At 33.8% G+C, this 24,081-nt stretch overlaps 2 protein-coding genes across 3 annotated transcripts; one reads left to right on the forward strand and one right to left on the reverse strand.

Moving 5' to 3' along the window:
• Positions 1–239: 239 nt before the first annotated feature.
• LOC130825926 (glyoxysomal fatty acid beta-oxidation multifunctional protein MFP-a) lies at positions 240–11,368 on the reverse strand. Its single transcript, XM_057691380.1, has 18 exons — positions 11,122–11,368; positions 8,615–8,686; positions 8,463–8,528; positions 8,296–8,352; positions 8,108–8,175; positions 7,910–7,991; positions 5,823–5,878; positions 5,441–5,743; positions 5,263–5,349; positions 4,502–4,676; positions 4,293–4,414; positions 4,032–4,195; positions 3,676–3,930; positions 3,443–3,564; positions 3,234–3,355; positions 1,619–1,767; positions 1,342–1,480; positions 240–542 (listed from the first exon to the last, which is right to left on the reverse strand). The coding sequence occupies exons 1-18, from the start codon at positions 11,210–11,212 to the stop codon at positions 504–506; spliced, it is 2,169 nt and encodes a 722-aa protein (XP_057547363.1). The 5' UTR covers positions 11,213–11,368; the 3' UTR covers positions 240–503.
• A 4,642-nt stretch (positions 11,369–16,010) lies between these two features.
• Positions 16,011–22,541, forward strand: LOC130825994 (uncharacterized). Of its 2 annotated transcripts, XR_009046992.1 has the most exons (4): positions 16,013–16,347; positions 16,463–16,568; positions 22,112–22,289; positions 22,394–22,541. XR_009046992.1 is itself a non-coding variant. In XM_057691459.1 (3 exons), the coding sequence occupies exons 1-3, from the start codon at positions 16,198–16,200 to the stop codon at positions 22,192–22,194; spliced, it is 339 nt and encodes a 112-aa protein (XP_057547442.1). In that variant the 5' UTR covers positions 16,011–16,197; the 3' UTR covers positions 22,195–22,541. The 2 variants fall into 2 exon arrangements, 1 of the variants encoding a protein (XP_057547442.1); XM_057691459.1 differs by having other exon boundaries at positions 16,011–16,347; positions 22,112–22,541.
• Positions 22,542–24,081: the final 1,540 nt, after the last annotated feature.

Here is a 24,081-nt window from a genome sequence, read left to right on the forward strand (position 1 = left end):
GCTTTTTTGAATGTATACCTTTGGAGCAGTGGCAAAAGAAAGATTATTGAGTTTTCCTTTTAACTCAATATATTGAAAAAATTTTAGTAAAAATGTACCAAAACTTCTTACTTATAGTTCTCTCCCTTCAATTTTTTCTTCCCTCCCTTTTGGTATCCAAATGAAGGAAATGTCATTCCGTCATTTCCTTCTCTTGTTTTTCCTCCATTTCTTTTTATCCAAACACAGTATCACAGAAATTTAGCGACAACAATGTACACTTTTTTAATCAAAGGTTATGTCACTTAGGATGCCATTTTATTGCAAAAATAAACATAACCCCTAAATAGTGAAAGCTTATACAAGTGACAACAGACAACAGTTTTCATATTAATACAACAGTTAGCCTCACAGCTGTGAAGCCATTGCCAGGTCTTTGCTAGTGTTTCAAACAACCTAGACACCTATAGTGTAGATAGCAGTAAAAACTAAACGGAAGATTATCGAATCAGCCTCGTCTGCCCTTACAGTCGCGATTTTGCCTTGCCCATTGGTCCAGAACTCTACAAAAAAAAACCAGAAGAGTAGAATTTGTTACCAACCATCAATCGTAAGAAGATGCTTACACAAGATAATAATAGGATTTGGGATAAATCATGAAATACTATAAGTCAAATATCTGTTTCCCCCTCAACAGGAGTGTTTATAAAACAGTAGTAAGCATGGGAGAGAATGCGAGATTGACAAATACTATATCATACCAAAAACAATGGAGGTGATTATCAATTGGTACAAGTTTCACTGCTATCAAGGGTCAATCGGAAACAACGTCTTATCACAAGGGAAGATCGCGTACATCTGACTGTCCCCCTTCTTCCTCCCCCCCCCCCAAAAAAAAAGAACCGAGTGACTCTTTGGCCGCACTCTCCTTAATGGGTATGAGTTGCGCCTTATTTCCCTCCCAAGACCCTAATTATAGGAAATTAGTTCCTATGAGCGGAATCCACTAGGTAAGATGATGATGATACAACATTACATCAAAACATCATGACTTAATATTCAGGCTCCACAATTCACAAAACACGTGGTTTAGTTCGCAGCAAAAATAACCAAGAAGAAAGCGTGCGGTATTTACTTTTATTTGAAAGGGGAAGGAAGGGGATGGAACTGGGACGCCAGTATTCTTACCACTTAAAACACTAAAAGACACAACTTTCACAAGATTTTGGACAATCCATGAATTACATATATAATCTGATGCATGAATAAACAATATAAGCATGCGAAGATCAAATTGTGACAATATCATGATGCCAAATTGCAGTGAACATTTTTCAGTGCGGTGAATGAGACACTACTTACCAGAGGAGCCCCTTTGGAGGCCTTCTCAGCCATGTAGGCACAAGGCTTAAAGAACCCTCCAAATTGTTTGGACCATTTCTCCAGCCTTGAATAGATATACTTTGATCCCAGCAAGTCAGCCCAGAACAAAATCCCTCCTCTGAAATTAAATGAATGCTATCAGTTTCCATCTTCAAAAAACATCCCAAATAACATGAGTACAAACTACAAAGTTTAATGCTCTTGACTTGCAAGAATTTCATTTTTTAAAATAAATAAGAAAAGCAAAAAGCAATACCTATATGGAGGGAATCCCATTCCCATGACACCAGCAATATCAAGATCTGACGCCTTAACAGCAATTCCTTCTGCCAGAACTCGGCAAGCCTCATTGACCACTGGGAAAAAGATCATCTCAACTATGTCCTTCTCGGATAAATTTGCTACCTGCAACCCAAAAGTTGATGTAAAGGCGCAGAGGTTAGATGATTGCTTTACAAATAACTCAACTGACAGTTGCATTGATTCAAGAAAATCATCCTAATAGGATCAGGACTCGGAGGAAGCAGTACTGCTTACAATAGCTCAATCAAATTATAATCCCCAAATTGCCAAACATAACCAAGCAGGTCAGTTTGTAGCTACTAAAGATTGTCAAAATAAAAGTGATGATTACATGACAAATAATAAGATTTAGGAATGTCGAATGGCCAAACTAAATTTGGGATTTTACCTAGTTAGATGAACTAAGAAGCTGTTATCAAAGAAGCCGAACAGTTTAATCAATAAGATCAAATACACAAACATACATAAAGTCTATAATAGATAAGAATCAATTTTAGTTGCACAAGTTTTATGTGGATCAATTTTAATCTATCTATTACCCCAAACACTAATGCAGACTGTCAAAACGTACAGTAAGGCATCGAATTATGCATCAACAAAGGGATGATAACACCGTGGAAGACAAACCCAGAGTGACACTTAACGCTACAATTTCTATAAGTTAAACAGCATAAATCCCATGTATTATTGTATAAGGCTGTCGCTAAAAATTTGTGTTCAAATTATTACAGGAAAGAGAAACCAAAAAATGACAGATAAATAAGATATTTCTGTTCTCGCAGTAGTTGGTTTCAATCAATAAATAAATATGCCAAAAACTTAATCCCAAAAGTATGGAGCCGCGTCAATAAACATTGTAACAAATATTTTCAGATTACACTTTCAGACCTATTACAACAAAACATGTCAATCATGCTTGAGATCCAAAGCATATTTAAAGGACAGAACTGAATGCTTGACGACTAAACTTTGTGCGAGACATTAACGATAAGAGCATCAAGCAGCACATAGTATACTCTATTACTTGTGCTTATTTTTTAATAGAAGTAAGCACAGGGTATGCACCATATACTCAACATGCAAAAGTAGAGCTGATCATACCCAGCTACATGCAATCTAACTAATTATGTTGAAGAAATGGCCCATATAAGCTCTATGCCAAAGACTTGAAATGGCTATTATAAACTGTTAGCTGTATACAACGAATTCGTTAGATCAACCAACAGAATCTACAATATTACTTTTTCTGCAAGAGGAAATTCTCGGTTTCAAACACTTCTAACCAAAAACATTTTGACTTCTGAAACTTCCATTCTAATTTGAGCACAAAGTTCCAAGCATACAGAAAATGCACAGGAAAGAACAGAGGAAAAGCATGTGAGTCAGCTTGGTGATTTACTTTATAATATAAATCAGCGAACAAGTATATTGGATCTTCCAATAGACCAGTACTGAACTTAGACAGATTATGCACTCAAATGATTAACTGAAGCACAAAAAGAACCATTCTTGAAACACCAAACACCACCATTGTTGACCTCAATGATGATAGAATTCCAAACACACACCTTAGGGTCAATGCCGATCCCAGAAATTTCTCTAGCTTTCTCAATATATTTCCTTACTTCAGGATCTGGGTTTGCCTTACGTCTATCATCATACAAATAAAACCCTTTGCGAGTTGATTCACCTAACAGAGAGAAACATTAGGATCCAAGACATATTACACATGAGATCAACATCAGATTAAGAAAATTCATATTAGAAATTCTGCTACCTGCTCTTTTATCTTCTTGCATAAGGGGGATGATCATAGATTTATAGGTTCTGTCAGGGAAATGTTCAATATACTGCATTGCAGTTGCAATGCCTACTCCAAAACCAACAAGGTCAATCAATCTGTACAGGGAGGTTTTGTGTAAAATAGTGAAGTTTTTTTTTAGCATTAAGACGACAGCCAAATAGAAGTAAAACAGAAAGGAAAAATATAAGATTTAACAGTGTATTTACCTGAATGGACCCATTGGCATTCCAAATTTTGTGATGGCTTTATCAATCTTATATAAATCTGTTCCATGCTCAACAAGCAGCATAGCTGCTTGTGTATAAGGGAAAAACATTCTATTAACAGCAAACCCCGTACAGTTCCCAACAATAACTGGTGTCTTCTTTATCTTTTTTCCAAGATCTAGCACGTCAACGATTACTTGGGGGGATGTCTTTTGGGTTCGTACAATCTCCAAAAGGGGCATAATTTGAGCGGGGCTGATTTACAAGCATTACAACTTAATTATACTAATATAGATGGCACACGAGTAAGGAAAAGGTAAACATAGGAGTGTCCATAGAGTAGACAAGATAGATACCTAAAGAAATGGGCTCCAACAATTCGATCTTGAGAATGAGTCTTCTCACCAATAAGGTTCAGATCAATGGTAGAGGTGTTACTCGCAAGTATGCAATGCGGAGAACAGTACTTTTCCAGATCTGAAAATATTTGTTGCTTCAAGGAAACATTCTCAATGACAGCCTGCAACAATATATGAATTAGTTCACAAATATCTAACTGAATCTAGACGAATCAAAGAACCACAACTCATCAAAAAACAAAGAAAAGCACACATTACTTCGATGACCATATCCACATCTTTAAAGCTAGAATAGTCGAGCGCTCCTTGGAGTAGAGACATAGTCTTTTCAAACTTGTCCTCGCTCATTTTTCCTTTCTTGACACGACTTTGTAAATTGGCTGTATGAAAATGATTAACAGTCAGCTCCACAAACGATCAAGCATCAGAATGAACAAAATTCAATACAATACTCATGTAACCAGTACCTTTCACCCTTCCAATACCCGCTTCTAGAAATTTCTGGTTCACTTCCTTTAAAATAACAAGATAGTTACTGAGAATCAATGCAGTAGCTATTCCAGATCCCATCAATCCTCCACCAAGAATAGCAACTTTCCTTATCTTTCTTGGTGATAGACCCAAGTCAGTAACACCAGGGACCTGTTTCAGGATTCAAGAATATTGTGTAAACCCATCAGTGGCAATAGATATGCAGACTCAAATACTAAATGCAGCAGTAAGCCAACCCAACATATTTTTAGCGTCAATTGTTTATATAGTACAATTCACTAAAAGCAACTGGTAAACCCCTCTCCTCATGCATGCTCAAATGAAACCATGCATATGAACATGCAAAGAATTTGTTGGTGAACTTCCAGGAGATAATGCTTTAAACGAATATTTAAAACAGATTGCATGCATTCCATACTTGCATGCTTTTCTCTAGGTGATTTCTTTAGATATGCAAGAAATCAGAAAATAAGACTTCGACTTCAGCAAGCTTTTAGACTTTAGCCTGAAGTATACGATTGACTGCACTGCGGATTGTAATCAACAATATATTTGTAGAATAACTTGTTAAGCCATTCATAAGGAGTAGAAGGCCTTATAGATAAATCATCATGCCAGCATATTAGGTTTCTGGCATATTTGAAAACAGGAGGGGATGTACTAAACGGAAAGAGGTTAGAAGAGAGAAGACAAAAGATAAATTCTTCGTGAATTTAAATAAACGATTAACAAAAACCTTTGATGTTCCACGTTGAGCAAAAAAGATGTGGACCAAGCTCTTGCAAGTATCCGAACGAAGAAGTTCTTCAAATGCATCAGCCTCCTGCCAACGATTAAGATGCTTTGATAATGTGCCATAACAAAACATACACTTCTACGTAAAAGCCCGGAAGAACAAGAATTAGAAGCTAAACCTTCCACAAGCCCGCCCGAGGTCCAGAAGCTATTCCTTCTTCAATAACATCTATGCAAACCAGTGGGTGCTTGAGGTTTGGAGCTTGCTTTCGAGCCTGTTCCCTCGCAAACTTCAATATTTCTCTTGCCTCTCCAAGTGACTCCAACTTGTCCGTCTTATACAGACTTGAAACCCACGGTTTTCTACGCTCCAAGATTTCCAAGGCCCAGCGACGAGCAGTACTGAGCAGTTCGTTTTCTGGGACAATTGCATCGACAAGTCCACACTTATGGGCTTCTAAACCTTTAATTGGCTTAGACATCTGCAACAAATAGGGTGAGACCGTGAGACTAGGCTTAAGTTTAAGACGATGTTTAAAACTCTACAGTTGAACCACATACCAGCATCATTTCAAGAGCTTTGGTTAATCCAACAAGCCGTGGAAGACGTTGGGTTCCTGACACAATTAGGACCATTAGGATAAAGGGAGGCTGCTCAAAATCATTACACCCAACAGCACACCAATTGGGATAATATTACAGAAAACTATAGCCAAAAACAATAACAACGACCACCAGCAGCATGTCCAAAGAGAAAACAAGAGAACAATAATTAAAACTAAGATTTCCATGTACTGTACCCCAGTTTATGCAAGTTTATATAGCATCACAATGATCAAATCCCATCATCCATTGACAGGTAGTTCGTAGCTTCTTTAGTTGAAGGAAAGTTCTATATACTACGGTCACCTCAAATTTCGTAAGAGTTCTCTAAAGAGTATAGAAGACACGACAATTCAGAAATCCACCCGTCAACCCTATTTATGATTCTATAAAATCCGTGACTGTTACCTTAGTAACTGAATCCTGTTAAACAACCTTAAACTAAGATATTTAAAACAAGGAAGATATTTTGCTAGTTGTAAAATATTAAAAACCTAACCAAAGAAAAAACAAAAACCTTGAAGTCCTCACCCCCATTGTTGCCTCCATCCTCTTCCTCTTCCTTTGCTACTTTTCAATCTAATTCAGTTATTTCCATTGTAGAATTGGTACGGAAAAGACGCTCGCTTATTCTTAGGGTTTTTATCTTGCTCTTTGATGGGTCAAGTTGGATCAGAATTTTGGGTTTACACTGAAACTTCTGCGAATTTGGATTTAATTTAAGTTCATTAGAGTCTATTTGTCATAGCCTAATCATGTTGATCAAAGGAGAACTATACTCTTGATCAATGGTCATTGTGAATACTTTTCAAGTTTGATGCATGAAATTTTTGGTTTTGTTTGTCCATTTGGAGGTCAAACACGCAGACCACCTGTGAACCACCAACCAACCTCCTAAACAACCAAAATTGAGATGGGAATGAGGAATCACCAACACCATTGGCAAGAAAAGCCCCAGTGCTAACGAAGATCACTCCACACTCAAAACACTCTTGCATCCTTCTAAATAAAATGTAATGGGTGCATATCAACTATCGAGTGTGGGGGTGGTTTTTAGAAGGGCTAGAGATAGGGCAGTATTAGGCTAGTAGGGATGCTTTCGGGCAAGTCGTCTGACGGCAGTTGTTACTGGCTAGTTCATGTTTTTTATGTCTAGTTGGATTCTGACCTCACTGGCAGAGTGGAGGCCAGAGCAGAGATTTAGAGGCTCGGGTCCTTGAGGATGAAGGATGGATTGTAAGGAAAGCTTTAATTATTTATAAAACAAGCATTCTTGACAGATCCAAAGCTTTATAGTTCTTTAGTTTCGGACATTATGGACTATTGCAAAATGGTTCTTAAATCATGAGCACTCTCTCCCTTCAGCTTGCTGAGCTCGAAAAAGATATGTCACATCACTGTCCCATACTCCCTTGTCCTTGTTTTATTATGTCAATAGCTTGGTTGTGTTTAATGAGCATGTTAGCTGGTGCATTGATACACACTACTAGGAAATTTGAACATTAATCATTAATGTTCTAATTGCTATTCATAACTGTAAAGTTTTGGTTTTGATTGTTGGAAATCACCTTTTTGTAATTACAAGGGCAAGGTTGCACTGACCCCCAAAGGCCTCAAACCTATCTAGTCCAGAACCTCTTAGTGGCTTTGGGGTAATAGAGTGTTGTATCGTAATTAGTTAGCTTCTACGAAAAAAAGAGAGAAGTGTATTATGACAAACATTACCTTTATAAATACTAAATTGAATATACTAACCAACTCAGTACTTTCCAATTTCCTAGAAGGAACAAATAAATAATTTATAAATATCAGCTACCTACTAGCGTCTAGTGAAAAGATAATTCCATTGAGATAATTCATAAAATATAATAGAACACTTCAACAATGGGTTTATTACAAGAACATGGGACACTATAGATGTTGCACACTAGCACTCTAAAAAGGATATATTTGAAGGGTAGTGAATTTAAGATGTTCAAATTTGTGGCCTTGAAACAAACTATTAAGCCAAACAAAAGTAGAAGCAACAAAAGAAAAGGCAATACCTCCAAATCCAGGAATTATTCCAAGCTGAAGTTCAGGCAAACCCAATTGTGCATTGGAAGTAGATATTCGTGCATGACAAGCCTGTCAAGAAGTAAAGCAAACTAGTGTTGTAGAGGGAAATATATAATAGTTCATATAATAGTCACTGTAACAAGTAACAACCATCTTATCTTTATAAAGGAAAAATGAACTCTTACCATTGCAACTTCTAAACCTCCACCTAATGCTAATCCATCAATAGCAGCAACCGAAGGTTTTCTTGCAGCTATAACACCCATCCCCATACAAACAAAAATAAAATAAAAAATAAATAAAAAAAGAAGTGTCAAACAAATAGGTTACAAATGATATTTTCTTCTCCTAAAAATTGTAACTATAAATACACCTTCAACCGTGTCTGTAAGGACCTCCACTGCCACAAAGCCACGCTTAGGTGATGCAGCTGCCAACAGTTACAATCAAGTCAATAAAGATTGTTACTGACATTGAGAAATAAAATAAACAATATCCTCCCATAATCCACATGAATATGGGAATGAAAATGTGACGTACTCTTTCCCTCTTGAATTCCACCGAAAGCAGTAATATCAAAACCACCAGAAAACTTTCCCTTGGCACCTATCCGAAGTAACCGTCAAAATTTATGATTGAATATCACCAAACTAAAAATTTGACCTATGTAATGAATGATATAAAAAATCCACCTGTAACTACAATCGCCTTGACATCATTTCTTCTTAATGCCTCATCAAAATTTTGTTTCAGGCTTTGCAACACTATCAAAACAGAAATTATACAACAATAAGAAACAACAAATATTCTGAAAGATTTTAAACAAAATGACAGGGATCATATAACAATAAGAAACAACAACAGTGATCATATAACAATAAGAAACAACAACAGTGATCATTTAACAACAAGAACCAACAAATATTGAAAGATTTAAAACAAAATGATGACATATGACCTCAACCACAATGAATTAGCTCTAAAAAATTAATCAACATTTATGCGCTTTTTTACGCCTTATGCGCTTTAACATCTTATGCGCTTCTGTTACTTTTTGTAAGAAAATATTCTCTAATAATTTGTCATTGAAGTTTGAACAATATGATTGAAAAAGATTTATCTTCTTTTTGGAGAGAAAAAAAAAAAGAAAAACCAATTGAAAAGGATTTATCTTCTTAAAGTGTCACTCTATTTTGTTTCTTTTTAATAGTTACACTTCAACCTTTTATGTGAGAGCTATTTAGGAGAAGTGTAGCTATTAAAAGGAAACAAAAAATTAGTGGACTTATCTCCCACTATCATTTTTCTTCTCTTCTTTTAGATTCTTCACTTTTTCCTTCTCTTTCTATGGGCTTCTTTAATTTCATGTCTTCTTCTTTCTTTTCGTTTTGTCTTCTTTCAACTTCTTCAATTTTGTCTACTTATTGTGGATTTTTTCCCTTTTTGTTCTTTTTCATGGTTCACTTGTTCTTCTATATTCTTCTATATTCTAGCTTATTCTTCGAATTTTCTAGCTTATTCTTCTATATTCTTTATTTTATACACTCTTGTTTTTCTTTTTTTCACTACTGTTCTTCTTTATTAACAATTTGACGCAAAGAACAATTAGACAAAAAGCTTTTGAATGTAGATTTAGGTACCCTCTTGTGCCATTTTGTGCTATATTAGTTATAGCGCAATGATAACGAATATCTGAAAACTTTTATGCGATTATATTATGAGTAACATTATTTTTATTATCAAATACGCCTTTCAAGTTTTAAAATAAGTTCTTGAGCAAAAAGGTGGGTGTTGCAGACAAAAAGCTCATGCTTTCGCCGTACACTTAAACTTCATGACCCTTCTGCACCTTTTAAAACTAAGATTGTTGTGACACACTCAAGATTTTAAAATTTTTGGAATTTGAGGTTGATTTAGAATCGATCACTTCACTTAACGGCAGTTCTTTCTTATTTTAGCACATGAAGAACTTGGTTTAGGTAAGCAATTCTATTACAGAATTCATTAACCAGCATGGCAGGCGCAGTAGGATCTAAAACTATAAAATATGATGAACAAAACAATAATGACCGACATATCAAGGGACGAGCTTTAACATAAGCAAAAACAATTGTACTTTTATTCAAAATGAGAGTACCCAAATGTATTTTACTGAAGTCACAATCATTGTCAAAAACCTAATCTCGCAGAGATTAATAATAAATAGAATATATCCCTTGTTTCCTCTTCTCTTTTTGGAATCAGAGATCTTAAAATAATTCTTTCCCCAGTAAATGGTTACCTATTTGCAAAACATTGTGCTTACAGTTCACACAATTATATGCGGATGCCAATAGTGAAAAAATAAATAACGAATGGAAGCAAGTAATGAGATATAAACGAGCTAATCTTGTCGATTGTATGACACCTAACTACAGATTATTAGCATATGCAATTCTTCATGGATTGCATTACTAATATAATAAGCTTTTTGAAGGAACCCTTTCAAAGGCAAGGATTTCTCTTATTTTGCATCCTAGCTAGGTTCTTTACCTAAGAGTGAGCATCTTAACAATGAGCCTTAATTCCTTCTAAACCACAACAGCTCTTAACTACAATGTCCAGATGATTGTCCTAATTACAATACATGGGTTCCTAATCAATTCCAATAGATTAGGCCCGAGCATAAGCATGCTTTAACGGACACAGTTCAAGGATTCGGTTGGCTTTCCCCCTGATAACTTCACAGCATTTCTCGAAGGCTAGCATGCTAAAGAGAAAGCAAATACCAAATTGCTTATTAATGCTAATACCTGGATAAGAACTTGGATACTTCAAACACCCGAATGACTTTAATTCTCTTCCTTACAAATTTCTCCTTCCAAAATTGGTACTCAAATCTCTCCTCTCCCTTTCTCTCCAATTCCGTCAATCCAAACACAAACTTGATCTATAGTGTTGGGTTGGTAAATTGGTAAATGGAGGCAGGATATTAATATAAAAATACAAAACCAATCTGATTTCAATCAATAAATTAAACCCAAAAATAGGATATGCAATACAAATCATACATCAGCCCACAAAAATCAAAACAACATAGTAGTAGCAGGTGTAGGTGATCAAAATTAAACAAGATCAATCAAAATTCCTACCAAAAAGCCCCAAAAAAAATTTTTTAAAAGGAAAATGAAATCAAAAATAAGAACGGAAAAAAGAATACCATCAAGAGAAAGAGAATTGACGGGAGGATTGATGATGGTGATGACAGCAACACCATCAGAACCAACTTCAATGGTGGTTTTACCCTTCATTTTACTCGATCAAAGATTAGAAATGCAGCTTCAATTGAATGATATGAGAGTGACGATAAATGAGTTAGTTTGTTGAAAATTGAGATGGGGTGTCTTAATGAAGGTGTCGTGTGCGACTCTGCATAATTCACGTATTTTAGCATTTCATTTTAATCCTGATATTATGAATCGAATTTCGTGTCTACCGGAGTAAATGACTTACGACTTGATTTAATTTCAAAATGCATTTAAAATTATCTAAAAATTAATGAAAACGTAAAATTTTATTTGCAAAAATCTGGAGTACGTGACTCGAAATCGATTTGATCACTTAAATTAACACTTTACCAATGATTCTCACGTAATCATCTTATTCTCTCGCCCTATTAAGATAGTAACCGTCTATCCCTATGAAATTGATTATATTTTCCATTTTACTTTCTCTATTGTATAATACTCCTGCATTTACAGTAACATTTTTCATCTTCAATCTTATTTTAGAAATGATGAGTCTATGACTATGACTCATGCGTAAGAAAAAATATAGTCATATGAGATCCTTTTTTTCCCTTTTAAAACCCAATTTTTTAATATTTAATTTTTATAATTTTCCGTTTAGTCAAAAATTATATTTAATATCAATAAATTAAAATATACATTAAATTACATGCAAAAAGAAATGTATTCCTCCTATTCTCCCTATTAGTCTCATTTCCAAATAAGGTTAAATCACCCTATTAGCCTTATTTCTATTTATAGTATGTATTTTTAATCTTATTACCATTACTCAAATTACTTTATTACAATTAATCTAACAAAAAAATTAACAATTTACTTATCACCCTTTCTCTCTCCTTTCTAAGTGATCTCATTTGACCCACCTAAAAATTGATAAAAAGTCAAATGGAACTGATTAAAAAAATATAAGGGAATAATAAATATTGTCAATTGTGTAATGAAGGAAGTATTTATTTTGCACCATTTCTTTTAGGAATAGTACTATTATTTATTATTTTAATCTTATTTACAAATTTATTTTCTTTCTTTATCATATAATATACTTATATTTTAAATTTTTTTCTTTTAACTGCAAATCAATATTATAATCTTAAAAAACAGGTGGTGCATTTTCACCAGGACATGTGAGTATTGTGTTGGGATGCTTCTTCTTATCATCACACCTTCCTATGCAGCAACTTAATCTGGATAACAAATTGACCACAGCCTAAGTTTAGAAATTATAGAACCAAGTCACCAACCACTGGTTCATATTTCAGGCTAGTCCAGGCTACGTATGTCTACCCATTTCATGGGCGTTTTAGGTTGTTGATTTTAAATAGTGTTAAGATAATAAAAAATTGTTGTAATTATCGACAAATTTAATGAGTTTGGTTAATTACATTATTTTTTTTAAAAAATAGTCATTTAAATATTGTACTAGTGGAGAAATACGAAAAAAAAAATTTTACAAAATTTTATTATCATGAAAATGATATTGTACATTTCTTAAAAGTTTACACTATAAAATAATTTTCTTACTATTATTTAGTATCATCAATCAAACGAATAGTATAAGTTAACAAGTTAGTTCAACTTGTAAATTTAAGTCATTATTATTTACAAGTGATAATATTAGAGTGAAAGTGCTGACAATACTTAAAATAGACAAATATAGTAACATTGAATTCAATTGAACTAACTTGTTATAACTTATACTTTAAATAAGGGGTGAAAAGTGAAAATACACCTTAATTTACTATTGAACATATATGCACCTAATAAAAATTCATTTTTTATTTTAGTTTGTCACAATGATTTAAATCTTTTCTTTCTTAGACAATTGTCTCAGTCTTTCATTCTTTTAATCTCATTTATAAATGTATATCCATGTCCATTTTAACTAAGTCTGTCAAAAGTTGATCCGACTTATTAATCCGACCTGAACCTAACTTGAAATAAATGTGTCCAATTTGAGATTTTTGACTCAATTAATAATAGGGAAATTCCACATGGTAGCATTCAATTTTCATGAAATGCCAGTGGTAGTACTTTTGTAAGATTTTTCCACATGCTAGCATCCACTTTATGCATTATCTAACTGTCTAGTATTTTCCGTTAAATTCTTGTTAGTTTTCGTTTAATTCATCAATTTGTAAGATTTTTCCACATGGTAGCAGACAGTTTTTGCTCTCAAATGTTTGATTCACCATTATAACGTTTAATTCACCGATTAATTCATTAATGCCCTTAAATGTTGTAACAATTAAGTAGATATGTATTGGTGCTTAGAATGCACCATTTGAACTTATGAAATGCACCTTTTGAGCTTATAAAATGCGCCTTTTGAATTATTTATTAGTGTTTGTAATGCACTTTTTGAACTTTATAATGCCAATAATTTGAATGAAAATAAAATTGTTACAACATTTAAGGGCATTGATAAATTAATTGGTGAATTGAACGTTAAAATGGTGAATTAAACATTTGAGAGCAAATATTGGATTCTACTATGTGGAAAAATCTAACAAAATGATGAATTTAACAGAAATTACCAAGAATTTAACGAAAAATGGTACGACAGTTAGATAGTGCATAAACTGGATGTTACCATGGGGAAAAATCTTACAAAAATGCTACCACTAGCATTCCATGAAAACTAGATGCTACCATATAAAATTTCCCTTAATAAAATTGGTCGATCCGACCTAATTTCTTTATTAAATGAGTCATGTAAAGATCAAAACTTTAAACTTTAAAAAACATGTAAAACACACTTAACAAAACGAGTTAATTTCGAATTAAATCAATAAGCATAACCAAAACTTAATTCATTAACTATTTTTTTTTTATTTTCATGGTAAATAGTACAAAATAAACAACTCTAAAACGAAAAGTTTAAAATTAAGGCCTAAAAATAAGATATAGTCAATGTTAAAAACCTTAAAATGGAAAAAAAAAACTTTAAACGAGATTACGTGAATCGAAATCAAGTCAACCTAATATGTTACTTATCAGGTCAGGATTGTGATTTTCGTCCCAATTCACTAAGGGGCCGTTTGGTTGGGGGTAATAATCAAAGGGAAAGGGAATGAAAATACCCAATTCCCTTTGTTGTTGTTTGTTTGTCACTTTCTATCATTCTCTTTCCCTCATTTTAGTTTTGGGTTTACCCCAAACTATTGTGCCCTCATTCCCCACCCCCCTACACTTTCCCATTCCATTCCCCACTTCATTACCCATCACTTAAAATTTAAACTTTGATTTATGGGTATTGTTATAATTCGCCACTATTTTCATTTTACCGCCACCCCCTAATTAAATTATGAATTTGTCCCTAGACTTTAAAAAATTACGAATTTGCCATTGGACATAATAACACTATTATCAACTAAATTAATAAAAAAATTATTAATAAAAAATTAAAAATTAATTAACAACTAAATTTTAATTAATATATTATTATTATATTAAAAAATAATTAAACATTCAAATAAATTATTTAAATTCAAAACTAATTATTATAATAACATTATCATAATATAATATTATATTAAAATAAAATAATTTATTACAACATTTATTTAAATAACAATAACTTAAAAAATAAATTAATTAAACAAAAAAATTTCATGATTCGAAATTAAAAAAAATAAAAAAAAAAAAAAAATACCAGTCGCACTTTTTGTTATTAATTTTATTTATATTATTATTGCTATTATTATTGCTATTATTATTATTATTATTATTATTATTATTATTTGTAATCAATGGAACTAGAAAGATATTATTTAGAGTTATATTTTTTTTTTTCTTCATATTACAGGAAAAGATGATACAAGTTAATGATATTTTTTTAAAAAATAAGTTTATCAAATTTATCATATAATAACTAGTTATTTTTGGAAAAAATATAAAAGAATTTAAAAATTCATAATTTGATTCCTTAACTTGAACCAAACAGTCACAAAGGGAATCAATGAGCATTTCATTTCGTTTCCTGAACGCAGCCAAACGACTAGGCTAAATTAGGGGAATCTATTCCTGTCTCCTCCATTCCCTTTCCTCATTCCATTCCGATTCCCTTATGCGAACTAAATGACCCCTAAATGAGTTTGGTTTTAGTCAATGGGTTTCTGATCAATCATATGATTTATACCTGACCCAATCTAATATGCTTGATAGACTTATTCTTAACTACTTACTTCTATTATCTTTGTTTTTTTTTCTTATTCTTCGATTCAATTCTACTTCCAACTAAATTTCACCTAAAATACAACCAGTTCATTCTAAGAGGCAAAGACAAAGTACAACAAACACAACTTTTCTTTCCGTGAGAAAGAATTTTGAAAAGTGATACTAAGGGGGTGTTTGACAATTATCTTTGGATGTTGGTTGTTAATTGTTTGTTCTTTTATTTGGTTTGTTTTATCAGCAAAAAATGTTGACTGTTTTTGTTCGCTTTTGATCTAACTAAAAAATTCAATTGCTTATGTACAAGTTTGATAAATTTAAGTATTAAATGTTTATTAGAGAAAAAGTGGATCATCAAGCCAAAAACTAACTGGAGTAATTTTTTATTTTGACTTAAAAATCAATAACCATACACTTTTTTAAACTGTTTGCTCAATCAACCAACCAACAAATCAAAAACTAAGTTGCTCAATCAACCAACCAACAAATCAAAAGCTAAGTAACTAACGCTCCACACTAATCTTAAGCACATTAATCTCAAAACACATTAATCTTCAATCAAAAAGCTAAGTTGATGGCACTATTTAGAGTGTTAGGTAGGTAATTAACCAGAAAAAATGAGTTAGTATTGACAGTGAATAAGAGTCCAATCAATCACACATCAACTTTTCACACTACCAACACACCAACTTTCTCCTCTCTCCCTCTCCCCAACCTGAAAGCTTTCCGCCCAATCTCAACTCTCAACACTACATTCAATCAACAGAACTCCATAATTTCTCAATTCAAGCTATTCAAGACAGAAATCAAAGAACATGAGTGAAGAATCAAAGCGTGTAATGGCGGAAAAAACTTCAACTGACGATCGGAAACCTTCTTCAACATCAACTGGAAAACGCATCATTGTTAAGAGCGCTGATATGTCGGAAGACATGCAGAAAGAAGCTGTCGACATTGCCATTGCTGTACTGCGTTTTGTGCTCTCATCCTTCCGATCTTTGCGATTTTATGGATTTCATGAATTTGAACTTCATTTTGCTATTTGATGATGATTTAATGTGTTGATTTTCACTTTTTCAGGCATTTGATAAGAATAATGTTGAGAAAGATGTAGCCGAAAGTATTAAGAAAGAGTTTGATAAGAAACATGGACCTACTTGGCACTGCATTGTCGGTCGCAATTTCGGTATATTTTTTTCCTTAATTTTTCTGACTGTATTACTGACAGAAAACTCACAAATACTAGTTAGATAGCTGAGAATGAAAGGTAGTATATGGTGCAGTCAATGAACTAAACTAAAAGTGCAAGTGGATGATAGTAATAATAACCAAGTATATACAACAATAACACAGATTTTAAGGTGGTTCACCAAACATAGGGCCATATCTATCATCCTAGCTAGAGCTGTCTTCAAGTATGTATTTTAAGGAACAAAGCTTTAATCTTGATAGAAATTAGTATGGAGAATTGATTAAGGAATATTAATAACAAAGCAAGAGAGGTAGCTAACAAATGAGACTATTGGCTAACTAACTACTCCATTTTAGTGTTGTTGTATGTATAGCCCGATTCAGGGTATCCAGCCAAAAACAAAACAGCAAGTCAGAAATAGGCAGAGACCAGCAGCCACTACCTGCTCGTTCGAGCAGGTTCAGTCCAGCCCCCTTTTGCCTTGTTCTTGCTTCGTCCACGTGCTGTCTTGGTCCCCACTCATTGCCTTGATCTTACCACACTTGCCCTTTGTTCATTGAGGTCTTGCTCCTCAAGCATGATCATCCAATCATTTGCTGATGTGTCAGTACCATGATTATTCACCATCAACTAATCTCAAATCTACGTTTGAGTCCTTCTTTACCATCCTAAAAACATATGAAATGCAAGGGTTTGGGGATGTTTGATGAAGAACAAAATAGACAAACACAATGAAAAACAAATCAACAATATAAGGAAGCAAGAACTGAACAATTTATGAGGTATCTTAGATACCTTCCTCTCAAAAGATGTTTAATTTCATTAATGATTCACCAATATGTCAATGAATAAATCTCACACACTTGAGAACAAACTCTCAAGGTAAAGATCCCACCTTTAATGGAGATCATCCTGAAAACACTAATACATTGTAAAAGAAACGCTAAAGACTTAAACAATAGTTGTCTCTATGTATTAGCCTCCCTCTCATCTTCTCTAATCCTATTTAAGTTACAATACATCAGAGGAACCCTAGGACAAGCTTGCTATACGTGTTCCCCAAGTAAAACCCGCAAAAGATAGAAAATCGCATTTTTGGCCCAGCGGCAAGGTGCTCGGACGAGCACTACATGTGCTTGAACGAGTACCACATCAGTGGCATTCACCGACTTCTTTATTCCTTTGTCTCGTTCGAGGCATCCTTCTTCATGCCTAGCCTCGTTCATGGCATGACCCAAAGCCTTACTTGAGCACTCTCTTGCCTTGTTTAAGGCATCCTTTGCCTTGTCTAAGACACTCCAAAACATCTCCATTGATCACTTTATGGAGTACCTCAAGCTTCATACTTCGTTACACATACATCATCCTCCAAAGTGCAAGACAAAACATGGACTATTAGATGATCAAAGTTATTTCCAACATTAAGAGAATTGGTACTTGCTTCAACAACATAATTAATTAGATTAATTAAGTCCTAACACTTCATGAACTTAAGTCGACGATTAATCATCCTAACAATTACATTTAACTTTAAATGGATTTTTCGAGGTTTTTGGCTTGGATTATGGAATATGATTTTCAGATTGTTAATGATAGTCTAATTTTGTATTCTCAATCGTCAATTTGCACTATCTTTTTTTAAAGGTTTGTTTTGTGATGTTTTTTTGGTAGTTTATCTCAAAACAGCATTCAAAATTGTTGCCAAGGAATATGCTTTATCAAAGAAGCTGAGTGATTCACTCTTCCTTATTTTGTATATTGATAGTTAAGAATGTAACGGTAGTAGTGACTAGTGTCCATGATTCAAAGTTACTACCCTCCCTTATTTTGATTCCATGGGTGTAAGATTTCCATTTACTCTAAAATAGTAACGTACGCTTCTTCTTCTCACCTATTTCCGTTACAATATACTTGTTCATTAACATATATATGGCCTTGGGAGGTGATGTTCAAATCTAAATCACCAGGAATAAAGGACAAAAGAGATAGAGGAGATAGAACAAGGAGGTTATGAACCAGTTCACCTGATCTTTTTAAACTTTGCACCTAATTGGATGTTATAGAAGTATATATGTACAATACTCTCTCTATAATCCCCACAAACCAGTCAAACTCTATCACTCACAATACGCCTATGATCCAAGGTTACTGCTAGAAGCCCTCCGAAGGTAGTGATGACTCTTATAAGGTCCTTGAACTCCGCAGACAAGCTTCCACCTATCACCCTCTGAATCATATGCTAATGGCCAACTTTTAAAATGTACGGGTCAAGCCAACTTAACAGAATATTTCCTAGCCGAACAAGGCCATCGATAATGAGCGTTAGGGCCACGAACTAGAAAGGGGAACATATTAGACAAGCTGCCTTCCGTCCTCCTTAAAACCACCTCTACCTTTGCTTCATCCCATGGGCCGTTCTCAAAACTAATCAACTTTGAGATTCTCGTTAAAAACTCATAGCCTGAACTAGGTGTAGGGACAATAGTTGAGGTCTTTCATAGATTGTCTTACATAGTAGTCTCTTTAAAAGTAGTTAAGATTTCATAGATAATAAAAAGGAACCAACCATCTCCAATCGGTATAGTAGTAATGTAGTATAATCAAGTAGAATTTAATGTTATACACTTACACTAGCTTAGTAGAACCATAGAATGCCTTACATGATGAAACAAAAGTTATCGGATAAACTGTAAACGGCAAAGATAAAGAGAGTATATAACAGGTCGTCTGTAGTTCCCCACAGTGTCCAATTAAATTTGTTTAACATAGCCTAAAAGTATGTTTTCGGCTTAAATATCTAAACATATTATTTTTAGAAGTTTAGAACATCAAGACTAATTTGATCCGAAAGTTTTGCAGTATATCAATTGAAGCCTTAAAAAAAAGCTTTTAACATAATGCTTTCCGTGTCCTTCTGGGACTAGTATATGTGTATTACACAATCATTCTGTAAGAAACTAACTAACTAGGAAGGTACAATTGGTTTTGGCATTAAAAACATAGTATATGCGTATTACACAATCATTCTGTAAGAAACTAACTAACTAGGAAGGTACAATTGGTCTTGGCATTAAAAACACAAGACTTTCAGATGTCACATTGGTGTTTTCAATCTTAGAGACAAAATATAAAAGAAAAGATATATAACCTACCATGATGAAAAGACAGTTCTTTTAATTGAAAGAAAACAAGAGACTCCATTGACCCCTAGAAAACTAAAATGTCAGTTGTGAACATTAGAAAAGTATTAGAGACAAAATTCTTCATGATCTCCAAGAAGAATTTGAGACAACAAATAGAAGTATTTTATGCTGAACTTGTTAATTAATGGAACATATCTTTAATCGAGTGGAATAGAGCCTACATAATCTACCGCTTACGAAAAGCAACTCCAAATCTAGTTCAACTAAAAATAGTTCAACATCTCTTCCGAATAGAAGAATAAGAGTGTAGAATCCTTATGTGTTATTTCCTTTCTCCACAACTGATCTCTCTTCCATCTATAGTTTAGACATCTATATACATGAAGATTGTTTGCTCTTTGCACGCACCCCACCTCTCAACCACCACACTCCCCTTACTCCCACCAAAGAAACATTAAACAAGAAATTTATATTTTAGAAAAAATAGAAATGGGCCAACGAAATGATAGCAACTTAACCCCTTATGAAGAATGGGAAACAGTAAGCTATGATTTCTCGACATCTAAAGGCACTGCGTAGTGTACTTGCTAGAAAGTTTCAATCAACATAGATGAGATCTGGTGGAATAATTTAGAATCCTATTAAAATTGGTCTAATTATCAAGGTTATCTTTAGCGGTTCCTTGATCCTAAATCGCTTGCTTTATAGGGGAAGCGTCGTTCGCTTTCTTAAATACTCCCATCTTGTTATCATGAAAATCAGCAGAGTTTCTCAAATATGACTTGCTTGTTCCCATTTCTTTTTTACCAATGATGAGTTCCCTTCTTTTTTTCCAATGATGAGTTCCCAGTTCTGCTACCATCATATATTACCTAACTTAAAATGTGATCCCCCTTCATATTACAGTAGACAAGCCAAACATCTTGCCAGGAGGGTAATTTATGTTACTATAGTAGTTACATGTTAAACTAACAGGATGACTGATAAGTTTTGGCTAGACAGGATGCATCAGCAGCTAATTATAGCTAACAAAGAGGTGGTTTGCACTTCACAAACAAGTTCTCCTCTACTTACATAAAAACTAGGCTATTGATGGTCCAATCTGAAAAAACTTTCTCTGATAAATGAAGAGAGGAAAATATAAGTCACAACTAATCCAACTATAGGCAGTATTCTTTGAGTCTTTCCTGGCTCACAAAGTTTCTTCAAATCCAGCTAAAAACACAAAAAATTATCTTAGTTGTTGATATTTGCTATCTTGATATTCCCCTTGCCCTCATTTTTTTTCTCTAAAAAGAGCTACCTATCAAAGCCCAAAGTTTTTAACCCTGACCTTCATTAATTGTTACTCATACCCATAAAATTATGAGTCCTAGAAAGATGCAACGTTCCTGCATAAGATTTATTATAACTCTCTATTATGCCACCACCTTTTTCTTTTCCCTTTCTTCAGAGAGTCATGTCTTCCCTATTTTCCTATCTATAAAACTAGGCCATCTGAAGAAAGGAAGGGAATAACTGAAGCATTCACCTCCCAAGTAAGAAGGCAAAGTCACAAAATTGCAGACTACCAAGAGCGTGGGATGAACACATTAGAGGTGAAAGGCACCTTAACATTTAGGTTTTGTATGTTTAGAGGAAGGAACATAAAAAATCTGAATCAAGAGTCTCAGAGAGTTTTTCAGGAATGTGATGTGTTGTACTTGACATGAGATACTCCAGCAGTTTGTTAATCTAAAGAAGGCTTCTGGTTAAGTTGTAAATGACATTCAGTGGGTAGTTGTAGCTATTAATGGTGCCTGTTGCTGCCTTAGGCGGTTCGGTTTGGGTTGGGCTGGATGGGCCCAGCCCGTTTACTATTATGACATCCACCCCTACCCAAATTATTTTCATTTGAGCCCGGCACAGCCTGTATCCAACCCATTGTACTGGTCTAGTTCATTTTAAGTTTGAAGGTTTAAAACTGATGCTTGATTCCTGGAGCATCCTAGGACAAGGTGTCTAATCATGAGAAACATTGCAGACAGATAAGTTGAGTAAACTTGGATCGAACAGAAATAATTTGTTATCTACATCTGCTTACTCAATTAATATTGTGCAAACAGTATCCTGGACTCATATTGAACACTGAATAGTGATACACGAACCATACTCTTCCACTCAATCTGCTGATTATGCAGCTCTTAGGTGTAGGCTTTGTTAAAGATATCTCCCTGAAGGTAAGGGGGAAAGAACGGGATCGTAGGTAAATGGTGATTTTAGAAACTCGACTCATAATTGATGTTCTTAAACCTCTTAATAGTCCCCCCTTTTTTTTTTGTTAATCTTTTTTTTTTCCTGACTTAAGAATTCTCTCGAGCTTTTTCAAAAGTTTGTTCTTGATACTTGCAACAGGTTCATACGTGACTCACGAGACAAACCACTTCATCTATTTCTATCTGGATCAGAAAGCTGTATTACTATTCAAATCTGGCTGAGAATGTCCAGGGTTTCTTCCAGAATGTTGTTATTAAATCAAGATTTGTGACACCATGAGGCTATGATATATAATTATAATTGCTGACAAGCTCGTGTACGTATTTCTATTTAAAACCCTAGAATGAAGTGTTATTGGTAAAAATTCTTGTGCTTGTATATTTTACGCTCTGAATCACGCTTCTCCTTATTACCAACTAGGTATTGGAAGCTTGGACGGCTGAACGCATTTAATTGCTACTCACATCGAATGCTAGAAGCTTTTCAGTTCACTATGTAATCGTTTGAAATATGTTGTTGTTCACTTGTTCTGAAGTGCAGATGCCTTCTTTCATGGCTTTATTGTCAAGTTAGTTGTTTTATTTATGAGGTGAACTGGGTTTACTTCCTAAGTAGTGTAGCATGTCCATCGAGAATGAGGTGAACTGAAGAGATCCCCTCTAATAACCTATAGGATATATATATATATATAGATAGGCAAGATTAGGTGAAAACAACTAAAGAGGTGAAAATTAAAAACTAGATTGTGATATACATATTGTGGTAAAAGGTGTACATACTATCTTATAAGGTGTAAATATTTTGTGAAAGAAAAAATGCATATTATTTACATAAATGCCATTTAAATATGTACACTTTTTAAATATGTATATACATCTTTTAGAAAATATCTAAGTATTTACAAAATTGCCACAAATGTTGAATACACTTCAAAACACCAAACAACACAACCATAAGCTCTACTGAAGCACTCTTGCCTATAATCGTGAAGAAATACAAAGCATTGAGCAAGACAAAAACGAGTTGAATATTGTGTGTTGATGGTGTAGCAATGAACTACACTATTAATGCAAGTAATGGGATGAAATGCAATGCAATAAACAAACAAGAACACTAACTTTATGAGGTTCACCAATTTATGCCTTTCCTTAGGCTAATTTTGTATTTAATATGTGTTTGAATTTTGATATAGAGCTACGCATGGATCAACATACACAATACGTGTAATGACCAAAACAAGCCATACACAAAAGCTTGACCATAAAACACATGCTCAAGTAAATCAACAATGACTTAATTCAAAACTCTCCTCTATACGACATAAAAATACTCACGACTTCATAACTCCTAGTCCTAGCATATGAATCAAAATCAAAATTGACTCAACTCACAGTTATAGCATACTAACATATATGCCATCAAATAAAAGGCTTAAAAAAGAAAGATAAATTGAAAATGGTTATAACTTAAACTCATAAATATAATTATACAAATTCTTGAATGAGATGGTCTCACCGTGAGACATGTTTCATATTTGGGTTAAATAGCTTGATAATAAAAAACTTAGTTTATGAGCCTTTTGTTTTGAGGTCGTCTCACCGTGAGACGGTCTCTTACAAGACGGTGCTGATAAAATTAACATGTGGATACTATGCAAGTGAAGACAGCCTAGCCCTAGCTTGTGCATGAAAAGGCCAGGTTGGATGGAAAGAATCAGCCACACACGTTTGTCCTTATAACTTGTGATGCAAAATTACATATTTCTACTGTTTTGATTTTTTTTTTTCATATCTTATAATTATTATATATTGTCCTTTTTTAAAATTTTTCTTTTTAATTATTTTATGTCAAAACTTTTTTATTTAAATAAGACTAGTTTTAAGAGATATAAGCAATGAGCATCACATCTTATCATGATATAAAAATAAGACCTCGTGTTTCATGGTATTTATATATCTTTCTGCCCTTGGCCCTTGGTCACAAACTTGAACGTGACCCCAACCAATTCTTGAATATTGTAGTGTACAAATTAATATAATTATACACAATATATTTATTTTATTCTCTGTTGACAAAGACAACAGGCATTTATAAATCATGTGACCATG

The sequence above is a fragment of the Amaranthus tricolor genome, chromosome 10 (genome assembly GCF_026212465.1).
Source record: "Amaranthus tricolor cultivar Red isolate AtriRed21 chromosome 10, ASM2621246v1, whole genome shotgun sequence".
Lineage (NCBI taxonomy): Eukaryota > Viridiplantae > Streptophyta > Magnoliopsida > Caryophyllales > Amaranthaceae > Amaranthus > Amaranthus tricolor.